The 17,177-nt window shown below is 33.8% G+C and overlaps 1 protein-coding gene across 1 annotated transcript; it reads left to right on the top strand.

The window, feature by feature from the left end:
- The first annotated feature begins 272 nt into the window (after positions 1 to 272).
- LOC128551003 (uncharacterized) lies at positions 273 to 10,568 on the top strand. Its single transcript, XM_053531241.1, has 2 exons — positions 273 to 1,056; positions 10,498 to 10,568. Exons 1-2 carry the CDS (start codon positions 273 to 275, stop codon positions 10,566 to 10,568), a joined length of 855 nt encoding a protein of 284 aa, XP_053387216.1.
- Positions 10,569 to 17,177: the final 6,609 nt, after the last annotated feature.

The following is a 17,177-nucleotide window of genomic DNA, read 5'->3' as shown; positions in this document are numbered from 1 at the left end:
ATATTAATAAACGAGCAAATGGGACTTTTACATGTAACAGGATAAAAAGTGTTTAATTATCGTTTATCCGTTTAATTGTGTGTTGTTTTTTTTTTCAAATTACATAAGGCGATCACAAAAAAAAAAAAAAAAAAAAAAAAATATGGCACCATCATACGCATCGTTATTTATGGGAACATGGAAGGTTGAAATGTGACGATATCGCCAAACTCATTAAACTTGTTCTGCAAAATAATTATTTCAAATTTGATGAAGATTTTTATCTCCAAAAAATGGGTACTGCGATGGGCAGCTCAATGGCACCATCATACGCATCGTTATTTATGGGAAAATTTGAACAAGACTTCCTTAGAAATCGAGATCTACAACCGACACTTTGGCTGCGTTTCCTGGATGATATTTTTATGGTGTGGGATCATTCCTTGGAAGAACTAGAACTTTTCATCAGAGAGTTAAACAGTTTTCATCCTGACATAAAGTTTACGCATACTATTTCACAAGATTCGCTCTCGTTTCTAGATGTAAATATATCCAAGGGAGAGAATTTATGTGTCGAAACTAACATATATGTGAAAGAAACTAATAACCACCAGTACTTGGACTATACATCATGTCATCCCAAACAATGTAAGAACGGTATTCCGTATAGTCAAGCAAAACGCTATAGACATATAATATCAGATGATGACAAGTTCAAACATTCATTATCACAGCTTCGTGAATTCTTCGTTGACAGAGGTTACCCACATGATGTGTTAGACCGTGCCTTCCAGAAAGTAGTCAATATATCTCAGCAAGAAGCTTTACAGACTCAAGTTGGGGACAAAAATAGTGTAATTCCTTTTACTATTGTGTATGATCCAGCGCTTCCACGTATTGGTAACACTATTAATAAATACTGGAGTATTTTGAACCTATCAAAAAGCTTTACAACTAAATCCGTTTATGAGAACTGTAAACCTGTTGTTGCCTATAGACGTCCGAAAAATTTACAAGACTATTTGATAAGTTCAGAGTTCAATAAGCAAAGTGATAAACTTTATCTCTCACAGAGATGTAATGGTAGCCGATGTTCGCATTGTACCAATATCGAAACAGGTTCAGAATTTACCAGTCAAATGACTGGTCAAGCATACAGTTTACATCATAACGTAAACTGTAAAAGTAACTGTGTAATTTATTTGATTACTTGCAAAAAATGTGACAAACAGTATGTGGGACAAACTAAGCAACCTGTATCAAAACGCATGAACAGTCACCGATTTGATATTAATAGTTTTACTGACCCTACTTTTTCCTCAATGGTTGCATCACATTTCAATTTACGAGATCATTGCTTAAAGGACTTTTCTTTTATGCCTATTGATGTTGTAAGAAATGACATTGATCGTCTCTGCAAAGAAACAGTGTGGATACATAAACTGAAAACGCTCTATCCAGATGGTTTAAATTCTAAAGTTTTATTTGATATTAATTGACCAATTAACTAATTGTATTGATCTACATATATAGATATGTAATGCCGAGTATATCGTTGTTTTTTCCTATTTCTGTTTTTTATATACATAAGTATAGGAAATTTTGTATAAACTCTATCCGACAATTTACTCGGTATGTTTGTTAAATCCGTTTAAAGGAACGTTATTTTTAATTTATTTAACATTGTAAATAATGTAGATCTAAACTTTGTATACATTTTACCGCCTTTTTACGCGACGTTGTTTAACGACGTCACGTCCGTTGTTTTTATTGTTATTCTTCCCTGAGGAAGGCTTAACGCCGAAACGTTGGAAGTTAGTAATTATCTATGAACAAACGCTACACGTGTTGTTGTTGATTTTTCTTATTTGTTAATAAGGCGATCACTTAATATTTCCGTACTCCCACTATATACAATTTACACTCCCTCTATATACCGTCAACAAATATAACTATATTTGACTACGGATCATTTTTATACCTACACATATATAACGTATTATTTACCTATGTCACCAGAATTTGAGTCGCGCCACGAGAAACCATCACCTCGCGCATGCAACCCCATGGATCCAGAACAGCCGCACCACCCGTGAAGCCCGCCCGGGACCCATACCGTTGGCTCCCAGACACTGTGACTATTACAGAGGCTTTAAGCCAACCGTGCAGAACCCGCACAGACCCCGCAGACCTACAGTGTCTACAAACACACTAAGCCCGGCTCAATCAAAGAGCTATAAAAATAAATAAAATTGTATTTCATACTTCTTTGGCTCAATTAAAAGTTGCTGAAATAATTGAAATAGACTATATTTCTATATCCACCCACTACTAGACATTTGCGAATTAAGTCTAAGTGGACTGTGGACACCTGAGACGATCGATTTTTCAAGGGGACCGTCTCAACATAATTTGATTATACAATGCGCAGTACGAAAAATAGTTTATAACGGCAATAGGGTTTGGGTTATTATATCATCACTATGAGGTTGGTGATATAAATTAAGATGTGCTGTTTTTAGCTCGACTTTTCGAAGAAAAAGTAGAGCTATTGCACTTGCTCCGGCCCCGGCGTCGCCGTTGGTTAAATTTTTTTGATAAAGTCAAATATCTCTGTTACTATCAAAGCTATTGACTTGAAACTTAAAATACTTATTTACTATCAACGTCTACACCAGGCGAAATAATCCCTATAACTCTGTTTGAATTTTGACAGATTTATGTCCCTTTTTAACTTAGAGATTTTGGTTAAAATTCTTGATAAAGTAAAATATCTCTGTTACTATCGAAGCTATTGACTTGAAACTTAAAATAGTTATTTACTATCGAAGTCTACACCAGGAAAACAATCCTCATAATTCTGATTTGAATTTTGAAAGAATTATGTCCCTTTTTAACTTAGAATGTTTGGTTAAAGTTTTTGATAAAGTCAAATATTAGAGGATGCGAGCAAAATTCAAAGAACTTTACTGTTGAAGCCCTAAGGAGAAGGACAACAAAGGGAAGAAATTCCCCGAAAAACTCTAAATTCACTAAAAAATCATTACCAGGTACAGATATGTCAAAATGCATCTTAAAATGCCCATTGTTTTCTCGTTTGGGGCAAACCCATTATTTTATCTGGGGTCAAAACGCCGCTCTTCATGGAATTACACGCCTCAACACGTGTATCATTGAAGGTTCCATGTTCACCGCCGTTTGAATACATCTGCGGATGTCTCTAAATTGCTTTTTGTACCTTTAGCATGTGTAAATGTTGAGTTCTGCTCAACCCGGGGCTAGAGGGCGTGGACGGTAGCATGCATTTCCACTACCGTCCATGAATAAGCTCAATCAAACCGCAAGCCTGCAACATTTTCGTTTTTGTCGTGTTGAGCGACCTGTGAAGTTTCCACTTTTCCCTATTTTAACTTTGCAGGTACCATCCATGTTGTACCAACGAAAAGTGGTCTTGGTTTTTACCTATGGCCAATAAAAAAAGTTACAAAAAAACCTATTTATAGTAACATAAAAGGGAAGTAATTCAACAAAAAATATTGTAAGTGAACAAAAAAGGAATCTGCCAAATAACAACAAAAGCACCGCAATACAAAGCAACATAAACAAAAAAAACAAAGTCATGTGACCTTTAACGTCTAAGTGTGACCTTTACCTTGAAGCGAGCCATGTGCTCTGCGTGTCGTCTCAATGTGGTGAACATTTAAGGTTTTTTTAAAATCCTTCAAGCAGTTCAAGAGTTACACATCGCACTAGAAACAAAGTTATATGACCTTTGACCCCTAAGTGTGACATTGATCTTTTAGCCAGCCATCCAAAACATGCGCTCTGATGGACAATTGTGCAATGTTTCTGTAAAATCCTTCAAACAGATCAAGCGTTACAGAGCGCTCTACACGTCGTCTTGATGAGGAGAACATTTGTATCAAATTTGTTTAAAATCCTTCAAGGGGTTTCACGAGTTACAGAACGGAGTCGACACGAAATTGCTAACGGACAGACGGACACACAGACAGACAGACGGTCAGATGAACACATGGGGTATCCCAAAATACGTTCCTTTGTATAATAACAACAAAGGAATGGAGACGCAAGATATTACGTTTTCTACAGTTTTCACAATGTTTTACCTGCTGACCTATATTTTGATCCCAGTTTGGGTTTTTTTTCATTTCGGACGACGACGACGATGTACTACGGATACATTGCGATCAGATTAGCTCATCTTTTCAACTTTGTCGCAGATGCGCAACTTATAATATTGAAGAACATTTCAGGAAAGTGTTATGACGCTAGATCAAATACTTTTTGCGATATGCATAACAAAACATTTCTCTGGCGGACAGACGGACGGACAGACAAATCCAAATCTTATCCTGTGCGGTGACATAATAAGCCAGACTTTACCATCATTATAGGAAAGTTTTCCTACCACACATAAATTAAAATCATGTTGAGACGGTTCCCTTGAAAAATCGATCGTCTTAGGTGTTCACAGTCTACGAAGACTTAATCCGCAAATGTCTATTTGTATGTACATAAGTGACACTATGTCATTATTTCCTGTAAAAGTTTAACAAATGTGGTTTCAAATTAACTATGTCAGAGGCATTCATAGCATTTCCGTATTGATTCATTAATATTATATGGTCTCGTAAACGCTAAATGCTTTTCCATATCGAGGAGGTATAAGTGCATAAATATAGACAGACGTATTCCGCTTACAACCTTCGATACTGACTATCAGCAATACAATAATACTTTATATAATTGTTGCTACCTTTTGTTGGTAACTTTTAACTTGTGCCAGTAAATATCAAGGACGGATGCAGGAGTGTGTGTGTGTGTGTGGGAGGGGGGGGGGCAACCTTCTTCAACCCCCCTCCCCCTACTCTTCCGCCACCACCACCCCATAAACAAACTATATTTGATAACCGTATCAATGTTGAATTTTAGTCATTTCTAAATTTTACAACTTTCTTGTGAATGATTTGATTTCATTGACCGCACCCATTTTTATCAAATATGTAGTCTTATAATAATATCAAACAAAACAATTCATGTTAGTTTTTAGGTTGAAACCACGAAGTGGTTGAGACCTATAATTACCGTATTCCAGAGCTTGCAAAAATATCAGACTAACCATTTTCACTGAATGACAGATTAATCCGCTGTAAGGTTTTTGCTCGTTTTTTCGGGCTAATCGACAGATATTCTTATTGATACAAACTGTTTTCTGAACATTGTTCTACAGTCGGTTGATATTTTCATACATATGTAAATACAATAAGGTTAAAGAATGCGTCATTTCGTATTAAAATTATGTTTTTTAAGTCTGTTGATCTGTCGAGCATGGCTAAGTTGAAAAGCGAAGGTGTATTCCTTTAAAACACTTCAGAAAAAACCCAGACGTGACCGAAGCGCACGAAAATATGCCGTGAAAAATAGTTCAAAACGTATAATAAAGATTTCTCTAGTTTAGCCTTACTGTAATACATAATGCACTCGTCAGTAATAAAACAGCATATGATCTGAATCATTTTTATTAGTTGTATAAGATATAGATCTGCATGCGATTCTTTCTACCTGTCCTGATTCGAATGACAAGGGAGATCACTGTGGAGGAGTAAGCTAAATGATAAACTGCTTTATTTCATTTAAAAATAGATTTGCTTTCTGAATTACTTGAAGTTCCCTTTATTCTTATTTTTTATTCTTATTTTTGTACAGCTTTTATAATGACCGATTCATATTAACATTTTATTTTTTCGTTTTAATATCTTTGTAAGATTTATGTAAAATTGAGTCAAAATATTTGTTTAAGATTTCCTTTTTATTTATAACTGTACTATATTAATTGCTATAATAGTCCACTTTAGCACGGAAAGCTACACGTTAAAAGTTAAGCAAATGGTCGTACTGCATGTGCAAGTCTGATTAACTTACATATTTGTCTTGATATTTTATATAACAACCTATTTTAGTACTTACAAGTTAAATAATTGACATTCCTTGCAAATCCTGAATATATTTAGATATTAGCGGTACTTTACTATGTCTTTTAACAACATTACATCAGTTCCGGATTTGTATTTTAATTGTTGTTGAATTGAAAAATTCACATGAAAGTTGTCATTTTTATAAACGTTAATAAAACAGAGTAAAAGCTACAGAGTTTTTAAAATAGATTATCAAGCAAAATAGAATCGAAGCAGTACATGACGAGAATTTATAGTCGGTTACAAATCTCATCAGAGCTTATGTTAATTGTAATTGTCTTTCCGTCTCAATTAATAAATCTTATCTTAGAATATCAAATGTGGATGTTTGCCTGATGTGAAGTTTCTCTGTTTGTTGGCCTACATATGTGTCCCCGATAAATGAAACTGTTTGATTTCTTTTAAGCAAAATTGAATCAAATCATATCAAGGGGCATTTGCGTCTTCTCCTGACGATTTTCTTGTGTATAGTTCTTTTTCTTATCTCAAAACTGCATGGAAGTCAAAACAGCATGATCTTGGGGTAGATACAGGTCTAGTTTCTAGCTTGGTGGATCCCACTGACTTCTACTGTTGTTTTAGCAGGGTCGGTCGTTTGTACAAACATTTTTAACAAGGTAGCGGAGTTTGAAGACAACAACCCATAAATTAAAGAAGTAGGGTTGCAACATTTTTAATGTTTTGGTGTCACGATTACTTAAGTCGTGACATCAGTACATTTTATTTCTAGCGTCGGCTAAACAAGAAATTGATTTCGCTGAAATGTGTAGAATTATACAACCCTTGCTCCAAAAATTGTGAAAGTTGGTGTATTATGTGATATCGTGTTAAATTTTGAAAAATAATTAGATTTTTCTATTCTACTCGATACTTTGAACCTAGCTACATAGAAATACTTTTTAAAGTATGTCTTCTAGCTTATAGACTAAGTTAAGAATAAGATTCTTATTTGTCAAAACATTATTCTATATATCTGAAAATTGTGTTTTTGATATGTGGAAGTCGACAAAATGGCTCTTCTTAATAAGCAGCCTTATTTTTTTAATACACAACGATTTGTCAAGAAAACATTCACTCAAACATTATATGTACAATAGACTGGTGAACATAGAAAGTGGTATTGATTAGGTCAAGAATGTGTATAATTTGTTGTTGCCTGCTGCCAACTATAGATTTGTTCTTTAGTTTTCAAAACGCTATAACATACTGTAATCCAAAGACCGACATGCAGAGGTACATATAAGATGGTATACATGTATAGCTTTTGAATTCTGAACCTTTCTATAACAGTTCTCACTTATATGCCAATCCTGCTAGAACAAATCATAATTCTCGTTTAATTTATCTATTAAGCCTCACAATTAAGCAACTGTACAAAAACAAAAACAACTTGAAACCTAGCAAACAGTCATGGGAGGTGACTGATTTTACAATATTATTTTCATATCCTTCAAATTTACACTTGGTAATTTTTTGATTTACTAATTTATCACCAAAATTTAGCAATTCTTGAAAATATGCTTCAACTTACAATTATAGAAAAAAAACTTGATACATAGCAAACATAAATAATATTTGAGTTGAACTGTTGGAGATCTGATTACTTAAAGAATAGCGTTTGAAACCCTGGTGAACAGTAGGACCACAATGACACTTTTGTTTGTTTTATCTTTCTTGAATGATAAGCGCAGTTTGGAAACAATGGAAGCGCATTTATGTACACAATGAGTTTGTAGTTTCTGTTGAATAAACATTGTTTGGAAACGCAAATATGGTATAGGTAGACAGCAGGAAATACAAACTTTACTTTAACTTTACCAAACAGCTTCGACTAACTTTTTGAAACATGTAACGTAGCTTAAAACACCAGCAGACATTTTTCTTACAAACAAGCATAAATAAAGCTGATATTTGTCATGCAAGTAGGTTTTACTAGTCGGGAAAAATCTATTTATATGAACTAAATTCGAGTAGACCATGGTGGCATATCTGGCGAATAACTACCTTCATGCCTTAAATACCAGCTCCTGTGAAAGTGAAGGTTACATACACACTTCTTACTAGTGTCGATAAGTAAACGTCGGACTTTAATATTTTACGATTTTGGCATTTCATATAGTCCGATGTTCTATCGAAGTTTTCATAAATTTCCCGGTAGACCTTTCCGCAAAAAACTTGCGGAAAATTTTACAAGTTCACGGTGGAAGTGACTAAAATGTGATAGGTAAATACCAACAACGGCCAAAGAAAACCTGTTTTACACATCCATTGAACATACTGAAATTAGCGGAGACCTGTCCTCACTTTGAAAATGAAATTTACATTAATTCGCTTTTGCATCACAACACGAAACTGTCCAATTTTCTTTATTATAAAAATGATTTTAGACGCAACGTATTCTCATGGTCGGATTTTATAAAAAAAAATGCTTCCCGTTACTAAGGTATTGTCTGTGTAGTGTGCATATGATTTTAATTGATGGGTGTAACCAGCACTTATTGGCTGTGTTAGATTAAAATGTATTTCATTAAGTTATTAGTTCATATAAAAGCGGTTTAAAAATCTAGTCTACATGCATTCGGCGGTACAAGTGCGTTAAATAATGGCCGCAGCTTTTTTTTTACTAGTGCGTTGTATTGTTCATGATGTTTAATTAAATTACGCTAGAGTAGTCTGTGCTATGTGTAGGGGAAGTAATTCCTGGCGCAGTTAAAATTACGGTAAACCAATATATCACGTGTTTGAGAGTTTTCCTACATTACACTTCAATAAAATAAGGTTGAAACTTTTGCTATGTAAATGGCTGTCATTCAATTAAACTTGACAAAGTGACATATTGAACGTCCAAATATTAAAAGGCGCCCTGTGCAAATTTAATGTTATTGAACTAACTTCTTACCAGAACCATATGTTTTTCGAAAGGTTTCAACCTTTCTGTGCTTTCAGCGCTTTGATTTCTGTAAAGATGCGAATGAATACAACTGCAATAAATGGTCGATATAAATTTGCATTTTAATTTCTGAAACCTGATGAATGACGTCATTAAAGCGTTTTTCATTGTCATAATCCTGTTTCCAACTGTCATTAGTGATTATCAAATGATGGAATTCCCTTTATAAGATAAGTGATATCTGACCAAAAAGCGTTTAGGTAATATATACTGTAATGCAACATACTTTATAAATGAACTTACGTGTCTATTTGCTTTCCAGATATTGTTGTTTGGTTTATTACTTACAATTTGGGTTGGTTATATGTCTTAAATAAATATATATTTTCTATTTGCGTTTAACTAATTGTGTTTTTGCAAATCCCTGAACCACTCTTACGATTTTCTGGATTATTTGCAAGAAGTCCCAGTTTGGTTGAAACCCGTACATACGCACAAAAATAAAATTTAGTCCTTAATCATTAAACTAAAATGATAAAGTGACTTTTTAGTGCAATGGATAACGTAACGCGCATCTATTTTTATAGATCTTATGAAAACCATAGTTACACTATTTTGCACTTTTTATCATTTAATTTGTTACTTTAATCCCACGTTCTTTTCTGATTTATTTTCCGTTATTTTACAAATATTATTCCTATAACATTTTCAAATTGCATATATAATGCATTCATATGCAATTAATGTTTACTAGTATGTAAAAATCGAAATATTAACGATATAATATGAGATACAATATACAAGACAATCATAAATAATGGAGAAAATCGGATAAAAGATACATCCATCAGATCTACGGTCAGAACCTACAGCATTGTTGTACAGTCGTTTTGCTCTCTATCGACTACGATAATAGCCTGATCACCGAGTTCAATATCGAACAATATATTGTAGAATGTAACATCGTTTTTACACGAGGGAAACATTTTTTTTGTAACTGAACTACATGTCCAGAATCAGATAATACCAAATGGATTTTGCAATGGTCAAATTTGACTGTGTTTATGTTGAAGCCATTTTTATTTATATAACAATTAAAATAAAACAATATAAACTTAAGTGGATCCTGATCGATGCTATTGTATGTTAAACCTATTATATCGGATATCACCTATTTTATTCGCAAAAGATAAAGTTTTAGTAGACTGACAGTAGGATAAAAGGAGTTATGTAATAACGTCAATTGTATACTATAGTAATGATAATGAGAATCAGCAGCAAATAAATGGTGGTAAGTAATCCGTGCAGGCTGATCATGACCTGCACTATTTGCCATGCAGTCAGTAAATCTTCAGTAAACATCCCTTCAAATAATAAATGGTATTGCCTAAATTGAATGATGGACCAGTCCATTTTAGAAATTTAGCAGGGTAAAGGTTAAGAATATAGTTCAAGAGAAAATTAATAGTGTATTTGATGAATGTCTTTTCCTATTGAATTTATCAAAAGAGTTGAATAAATATTAAAATGCGAGGATCTACCAATTCTAATTGTAGCATATTCTGTCCTCGTGTCATTACTCTATGCACCGGTGTTTGTTCTCTGTCAATTATTCACATTTATTACTTGTAGATTTTAAAGGTTATATGGATATTGCTTATGACAAGCTCTCTGAGGAGAGGTGTTTCCAGATAATTGCATGACAGGTTCAACTTTATACATCTTTTTCCTAGATATAAGCTGCTTACTTGTTTTATCTGTTTGTCAGTTTCCAGAATCTAACACACTGGGTATTATAGACTTGATATTAATCTCGAAATTACAAATTGCAAACTTCGTTTATACGCATCAAATACTATATATAGGTCCAGGGGAGGCAAATGTCTTTTAATCAACTATCAATCCAACCAGTAGTAATTGAATCTTCCAGCATAAATGCTACTGTTAATTCTATCTGCAGTATTTAAACAATAATGACATTGTTATACTGTCCTCCTTAGTGCAAGTGATCGGGTAGACAGGATCCTTAATAGCTCTGGTTCGTGAATCTAAGGTGGGAACGTGTCAGCTAGGTGCAGACAAAGGTTTACTACATTTTTATTAAAGCTACATTTTTCTATGTCTCTTTAACAGTGCTTTGTCGAATAAAGTGCATTGCTTTATATTTATATAATATATGGTGCGTGATCCCCGTGGAGATATCTCCGTCTAAGGTACGATGGTAGTAATTCGCCGGATATGCCTCCGTGGGTAGTCCATATCAGTTTATAGTGCTATTTTCCCGTCAAGTAAAGGGCATTTTTATGCTATATATAATTTAATTGATATTTGATTGTAATGGAGAATGTCTGCGGATGTTTTTTTATTTACATTATATGCTTCCAAATTGTGTGCTGAAGCTGCTTGGTAAAATGAAAGTAAAGTGGACCTGTTTTACGGATACCTACCTACGCAATATTAGCGTTTTCAACATGTGTCTCAGTCAAGCGACAATGGTTTCATTGCTTTGTTATCAATCAATAATATTTTGGTATTTTTTTGTTTGCATAAAGACAGACTTTCAAGACAAGGGTAGTCTCGCAAGAAGTGAAAGGCTGGAAATGCTGAATAAAATATGTTATTAATTGTTCGTTTTTATATAGAAAATAGTAGCGGATACATTTAATATATTCTAACCTATAATGAAAAATTCGCACTTCAAGAAATTGCTTCAATTGGTATTTTCTGATTAGAACTAAATAACAAGATTTAGTTTAGCACAAGGTTTCTTCTCGCGCATATGCAATACTCTTATTTCTGTGCACAAAATATGTACACATAGGAAGTTAAGTTCTCTTGATCCTGTCCATATAATATAATGTGCCTCGATTAATCAAGTTCATGCATGAGCAGTTCACGGGTGTGGTCATTTTATATTTCAAACCGGTTCATTCCTTCACAAATAACTCAGCAGGCAAGTCAACACTTCGTGTTTAAAAATTATGTACATCAACTGTTTGAAGCTAGCCTTTTCACAGAGCAAAAAGGGATTCAGGCGAAATGCAGATAAGTCGTTGAACAAACTCTGTCTGTTACATAAAAAATAAAAGAACAGATACAATTATTGTCTGCTCAAGCTCATGCATTATTTCAAATACTAATTCTTGCGTTATTTATCTGTTTATGTCGAACATTCACAGGTTATTTAATGATATAAAAATACTGTTGTTGTTTTTTTTTCAAGGGAAATTGTTGAAAAAGTAGCAACAACCATCATTCTTTGTTACCATTTTATGAAGACATTGTGTTTTTGACATTAAGGTTTAGGAGTATATCATCAAATGATGAACGAACAACATCTGTACCAACAATTTGTCTGACAATTACATGTTCTGCAGTACTGTCCCGTACTGATAATTGGTTTAATAGTAATAAACATGTTTCATATGCTTTTTAATTTTCATGTGAAGCAATCCTTTCTGTCTATGTTTTGTTGTTGTATAGAATTGAAGACATTGTGTTTTTGAATTAAGGTTTAGGAGTATATCATCAAATGATGAACGAACAACATCTGTACCAACAATTTGTCTGACAATTACATGTTCTGCAGTACTGTCCCGTACTGATAATTGGTTTAATAGTAATAAACATGTTTCATATGCTGTTTAATTTTCATGTGAAGCAATCCTTTCTTTCTATGTTTTGTTGTTGTATAAATTGTTTTAGTCTAAACGTTAAATCGACTACCCTAAATTAATAAAGAAAATGTATGATACAGACTTTACATTGGTTTATGACCAAAATATTGATGTTAACGCTTGTTACTAAACTGTTTTGCTGTGGCTGTTGTAAAAGCAGACAGGTAAAAGCTAAATGTTATTAAACCATTGCCTTTAGTCCATTAAAGGCGTCCTGTTTTGTTCTACCATATTCAATACAGACTATACTTTGGTTTATGTCCGAAATATTGATGTTAACGCTTGTTATTAAATTGTTTAACTGTAACTGTTGTAAAAGCGGATTTCTAAGGCGAATCAAATTGAACGGAATATGTCGGCATCTGTTTTCTGTGCTAGATGCTTCCTTTGCATGCACGTATTAAGTATTACGTGGGAAAGTAATTCCATAATACATTATCATTGGTTTAGTCGTGCGGGTATTGCAGTTACATTGATTCTTGAGTATATTATCCGCAAACATATCTTACTGCCGCCATCTAGTTAATAATTTTCGTCCATAGATCCTAGGGCTATGTGTTTTGTGACTTTATCGTAAGAACGATGTCATCAATAACTGAGTAACTGTATATTATTTCTATTCTTTAGATATTTAATTGTGCGACGTTAAACCCAACAAAATAAATAAATAAACTAGATATTTGATTTTCTTTTGTTTAGATGTTCGCGTATGCAGCTTCTACATCCTCTTGTCATATGCGTTGAACTGTTGCTATATGTTATTATATTGGAGCTAGAGGAGAAGCACTGTCGATTCAAACAGTACACCAGGGTGACATGAGAATATTGTTGAATCAAGCAGTACACTAGGATCGGGGGATGGCGTGAGAATCACTGTCAAAACAAACATTACACTAGGAGTGGCGGAGTGGCATGACCTCGGTGGAGTTTTTTCACTTGGATTGGTGAAATCAAGGGGAAACTTTCTTAGAAGGGTAAGCAAAAACTGTTAAGTAAAATTATGAATTGAACTATTCAGACATACTTAATGGCTTGAGTGTTAACTACATGATTTATCAAGATTACTTGGTTAGACACAACAAATTTATTAGGGAAAAAGTAACTGCTGCTTAGTATTGGAAACATCGACTTTTGGTGGATTAAGTAAAAGTAACAGAAATAACACTGGTCAAATATAGTGGAATGTAGCTTTTATTGTCATCTTTGAAAGTACATAAGCCAAAAAAAGATATTAATATAGAAATGAATGTTTAAATGCGTTTATCATATAAGTAGACATGATATTAAATGTATAGTTTTATGGGCAAATTTTATTCAGCATAGCCTATGCATTTGACATGGTTTTTGCAGGTATGGATGATCTAACTTTAAGAGGCATAATTCCGACAATAGCCATTCTATCAGTTGGCAAAATTGTTGACAATTAACTTATGTATAATAATTATTAAGACAGAACGATTTTGAAAACTTGACGTCACAAAATCGTCACTGACGTCCTAAGCGTCAATTTCATTTCACTGAATTTTATACCATTGAGTTGCATTTTCTGTTTGCAAAATGAACATTATTTTGTTTTTTTCATTTATATGACATTCAGAGCGCGGGAAAGGAAGAATGCCGAAAACACTCGGAACTCGGTCACGAAAAGTGACGTCAGGGGCCATGTTTGTGACACAATAGCAAAAAAAAAAAACATATGGCGAAAAAGTAAAACCGGAACTCAGTCGCATATATCTTGAATTTTGAACAGTATAAATTTCAGGATAATATTCGGCAAAAACTTTTGGGGCGCATTCCACCTTAAGGCTAATTTATCAATTTGCCAACCAAGCCTTTTTCTTGACTTTGAATGGACGGTGTCAGATGACTTACATAGAAGTGATCATTTTCCTTTTATCTCATCATATCGTTCATCAAACGTCAGACTATCCCTCTTATTTTAAATTTAATAAACCTGACTGACAACAATATCAGTCTTTGTGTAAAAATGATTTGACGTTGGAGAATTTCACACTTTTTTATGATCCTGTTGACCAGTTTTCTATTACTTTATCTGATATTGCAGAAAAATCCATTCCGAAAACTTTAAGAAATAGTAATGGTATAATGATGATTGTAAGACCGCTATTCGAAAACGTAGAGCGGTCCACAAAAGACAATCTATAGTCTGTTAAGGTTCTGAGAGCAAAAGCTCGAAGAACTATAAAACAAGCAAAGAAAGTCTTGGCATTCATACGTTTCTAAACTGAATTCTAGGTCGTCGGTTAAAACGTCTGGGAAATGATTCGTAAAATAATGGAAAAGGAAAAACGTCCAATGTTTCTCATCTAACAAAATCAGGCCAGTCTATTGCATCAACCAATGAGGGCATTGCCAATACTCTTGGTGAAATTTTTTCTAGACAAATGTCATGATACGGCAGCTGGTTCAGCCCAAATTCATTACCAATTTTTAAAACACTTAATGTGCCACAAGAATCATTAGATTTGAAATATTACATGGGAAACTGGTATTTTTCCAGATTCCTTGAGAGAAGCTATTGTTATTCCAATACCAAAACCTTGGAAAGATAGCACGGACCCCAGTTATTATAGACCGATAGCCCTTACTAGCTGTTTATGTAAACTCTAGAACGTATGATAAATTCTAGACTAGTTCGGTATCTTGAATCGTATGGCTTAATTTCGAACTTTCAAAGCGGTTTTCACAAGCAGCGCAGCACAACTGATCATCTTCGACTGGAAAATTTTATTTGTGACGCATTTATTAAAAAGAGCATACTGTGTTTGTCTTTCTCGATTTAGAAAAAGCTTATGATACGACATGGAAATATAGTATTATGAATGACCTTGACGACTTAGGTTTAAAAGGTCGTCTTCCAACATTTATGTCACAATTTTTATCTGATCGTAATTTTAAAGTACGTGTTAGTTCTACCCATTCTGACTCTTTTGAGCAAGAACTGGGAGTTCTGCAAGGTACTATTTTATATGTTACACTTTTTAGCATTAAAATTAATAATATTGTGAAATGTTTGTTACCAGGGACAGATTGTTCATTATATATGTGGATGACTTTCTGACATGCTATCACTCAAAAATATGCCTACAATTGAACGCCAATAACAGCACTGTTTGAATAAAGTTCAAACTTAGGCCAGGAAAAATGGTTTTAAATTTTCCAAATCGAAAACTCAGTGTGTCCACTTTTGTCACTTACGGAAACAAAACATTGTGACCCTCAGCTTTTCCTAAATGGTACAAAAATACCCGTTTTTGACGAAGCAAAACTTCTTTGTGTTATCTTTGGCAAAAAGCTTTCTTTTATACCACGTGTAAAATACATGAAAGCCAAATGTTTGAAATCATTGAATCTTTTCAAGTTTATTTCATATACTGTTTGGGGAGCCAATCGCAAGGTTTTATAGAGCTTTGATTAGATCCAAGCTAGATAACGGTTGTGTTCTTTATGATTCAGCAAGAAAATAATATCTACAAATGTTAGATACTATCCATAATCAAGGTCTTCGTATTGCTCTTGGCGCATTTAGAACATCGCCTGTTTAAAGCTTGTATGCTGAAGCAAATGAACCCTCACTTTACACCCAACGTGAAAAACTGTCATTGCAAAATGCTTTGTGGGTGGCTGCAAACAAATCCAATCCTGCTTAGAAAATCGTTTTTAAACCGAAATACTCTGATAAAAAACCAAAACAAATCAAGTCTTTTGGATTTCACATTAACACTTCTATGAAAGAAACTGACTTTGAGTTCGATGGTGTGGAGGAGAATTAGGTTCCGGATACACCACCATGGACTCTTGTTTCTCCTACAGTTTTTTTTATATGAAAACTGCCTTAAAAAGGTCAGAAACAAACCCTGAAATATTCAAGTCCAAATATAATGAAATCAAGTCAACTTACAAGGGTCATTTCTCAATTTACACAGACGGTTCAAAAGATGATACAATTATTGGCCGCCGTCAGCCACCTACAACAATCAAAATTACGTTTGCCAAATAGCGCCACAATTTTTTAAGCTGAGGCAAAAGCTATTGATTTGGCGTTAAATTTTGTTTCCAAATATAACGAATAAATGTTTATTATCTTTTCCGACTCACTTCCAGTTTTACAATCAATTCTCAACCGAAATATGGAAAATCCTTTCATTCAAAATATTCTTCTCAAGGTTCATGAACTATCATTTTAAAAGTCGATTATTTTTTGTTGGATTCCTAGTCATGTTGGTATTTATGGAAATGAGGATGCTGATACTGCAACAACGATTCCCTTTCATTAACACAATCTAATTTGAAATTACTATATACTGATTTTAAGTCAAATATTAACAAATATATCTAAATGGTAATCATCATGGAACAATGCTTCGTTCAATAAACTTCATGGTATTAAACCTACTCTAGGTGACTGACACCAAGGAAACAGATCTGTTCGCAGGGAGGAAGTTGTTCTTTCTCGTTGTCGAATATATCATACTCGGTTGACTCATTCTTATCTTCTGGACAATGAAGATCAACCTGAGTGTATACCATGTCAAACACCGCTTACTATCAAACATATTTTAATCGACTGTGTAGACGTCGATCCACAGCGCAATTTATACTATGATGTTGAAT

This window comes from Mercenaria mercenaria, chromosome 19, assembly GCF_021730395.1.
Source record: "Mercenaria mercenaria strain notata chromosome 19, MADL_Memer_1, whole genome shotgun sequence".
Taxonomy (NCBI): Eukaryota; Metazoa; Mollusca; class Bivalvia; order Venerida; family Veneridae; genus Mercenaria; species Mercenaria mercenaria.
Note: the sequence above shows the minus strand (reverse complement) of the source record. Positions and strands in the feature narration are given on the sequence as shown.

Excerpts from the sequence above, each read along its gene's own strand:
- LOC128551003 (XM_053531241.1), top strand. The coding sequence starts at position 273 with ATGGGTACTGCGATGGGCAGCTCAATGGCACCATCATACGCATCGTTA. Across the intron at positions 1,057-10,497 it reads ACTTTATCTCTCACAGAGAT|ATTTTAAAGGTTATATGGAT; the intron begins GTAATGGTAGCC and ends TATTACTTGTAG.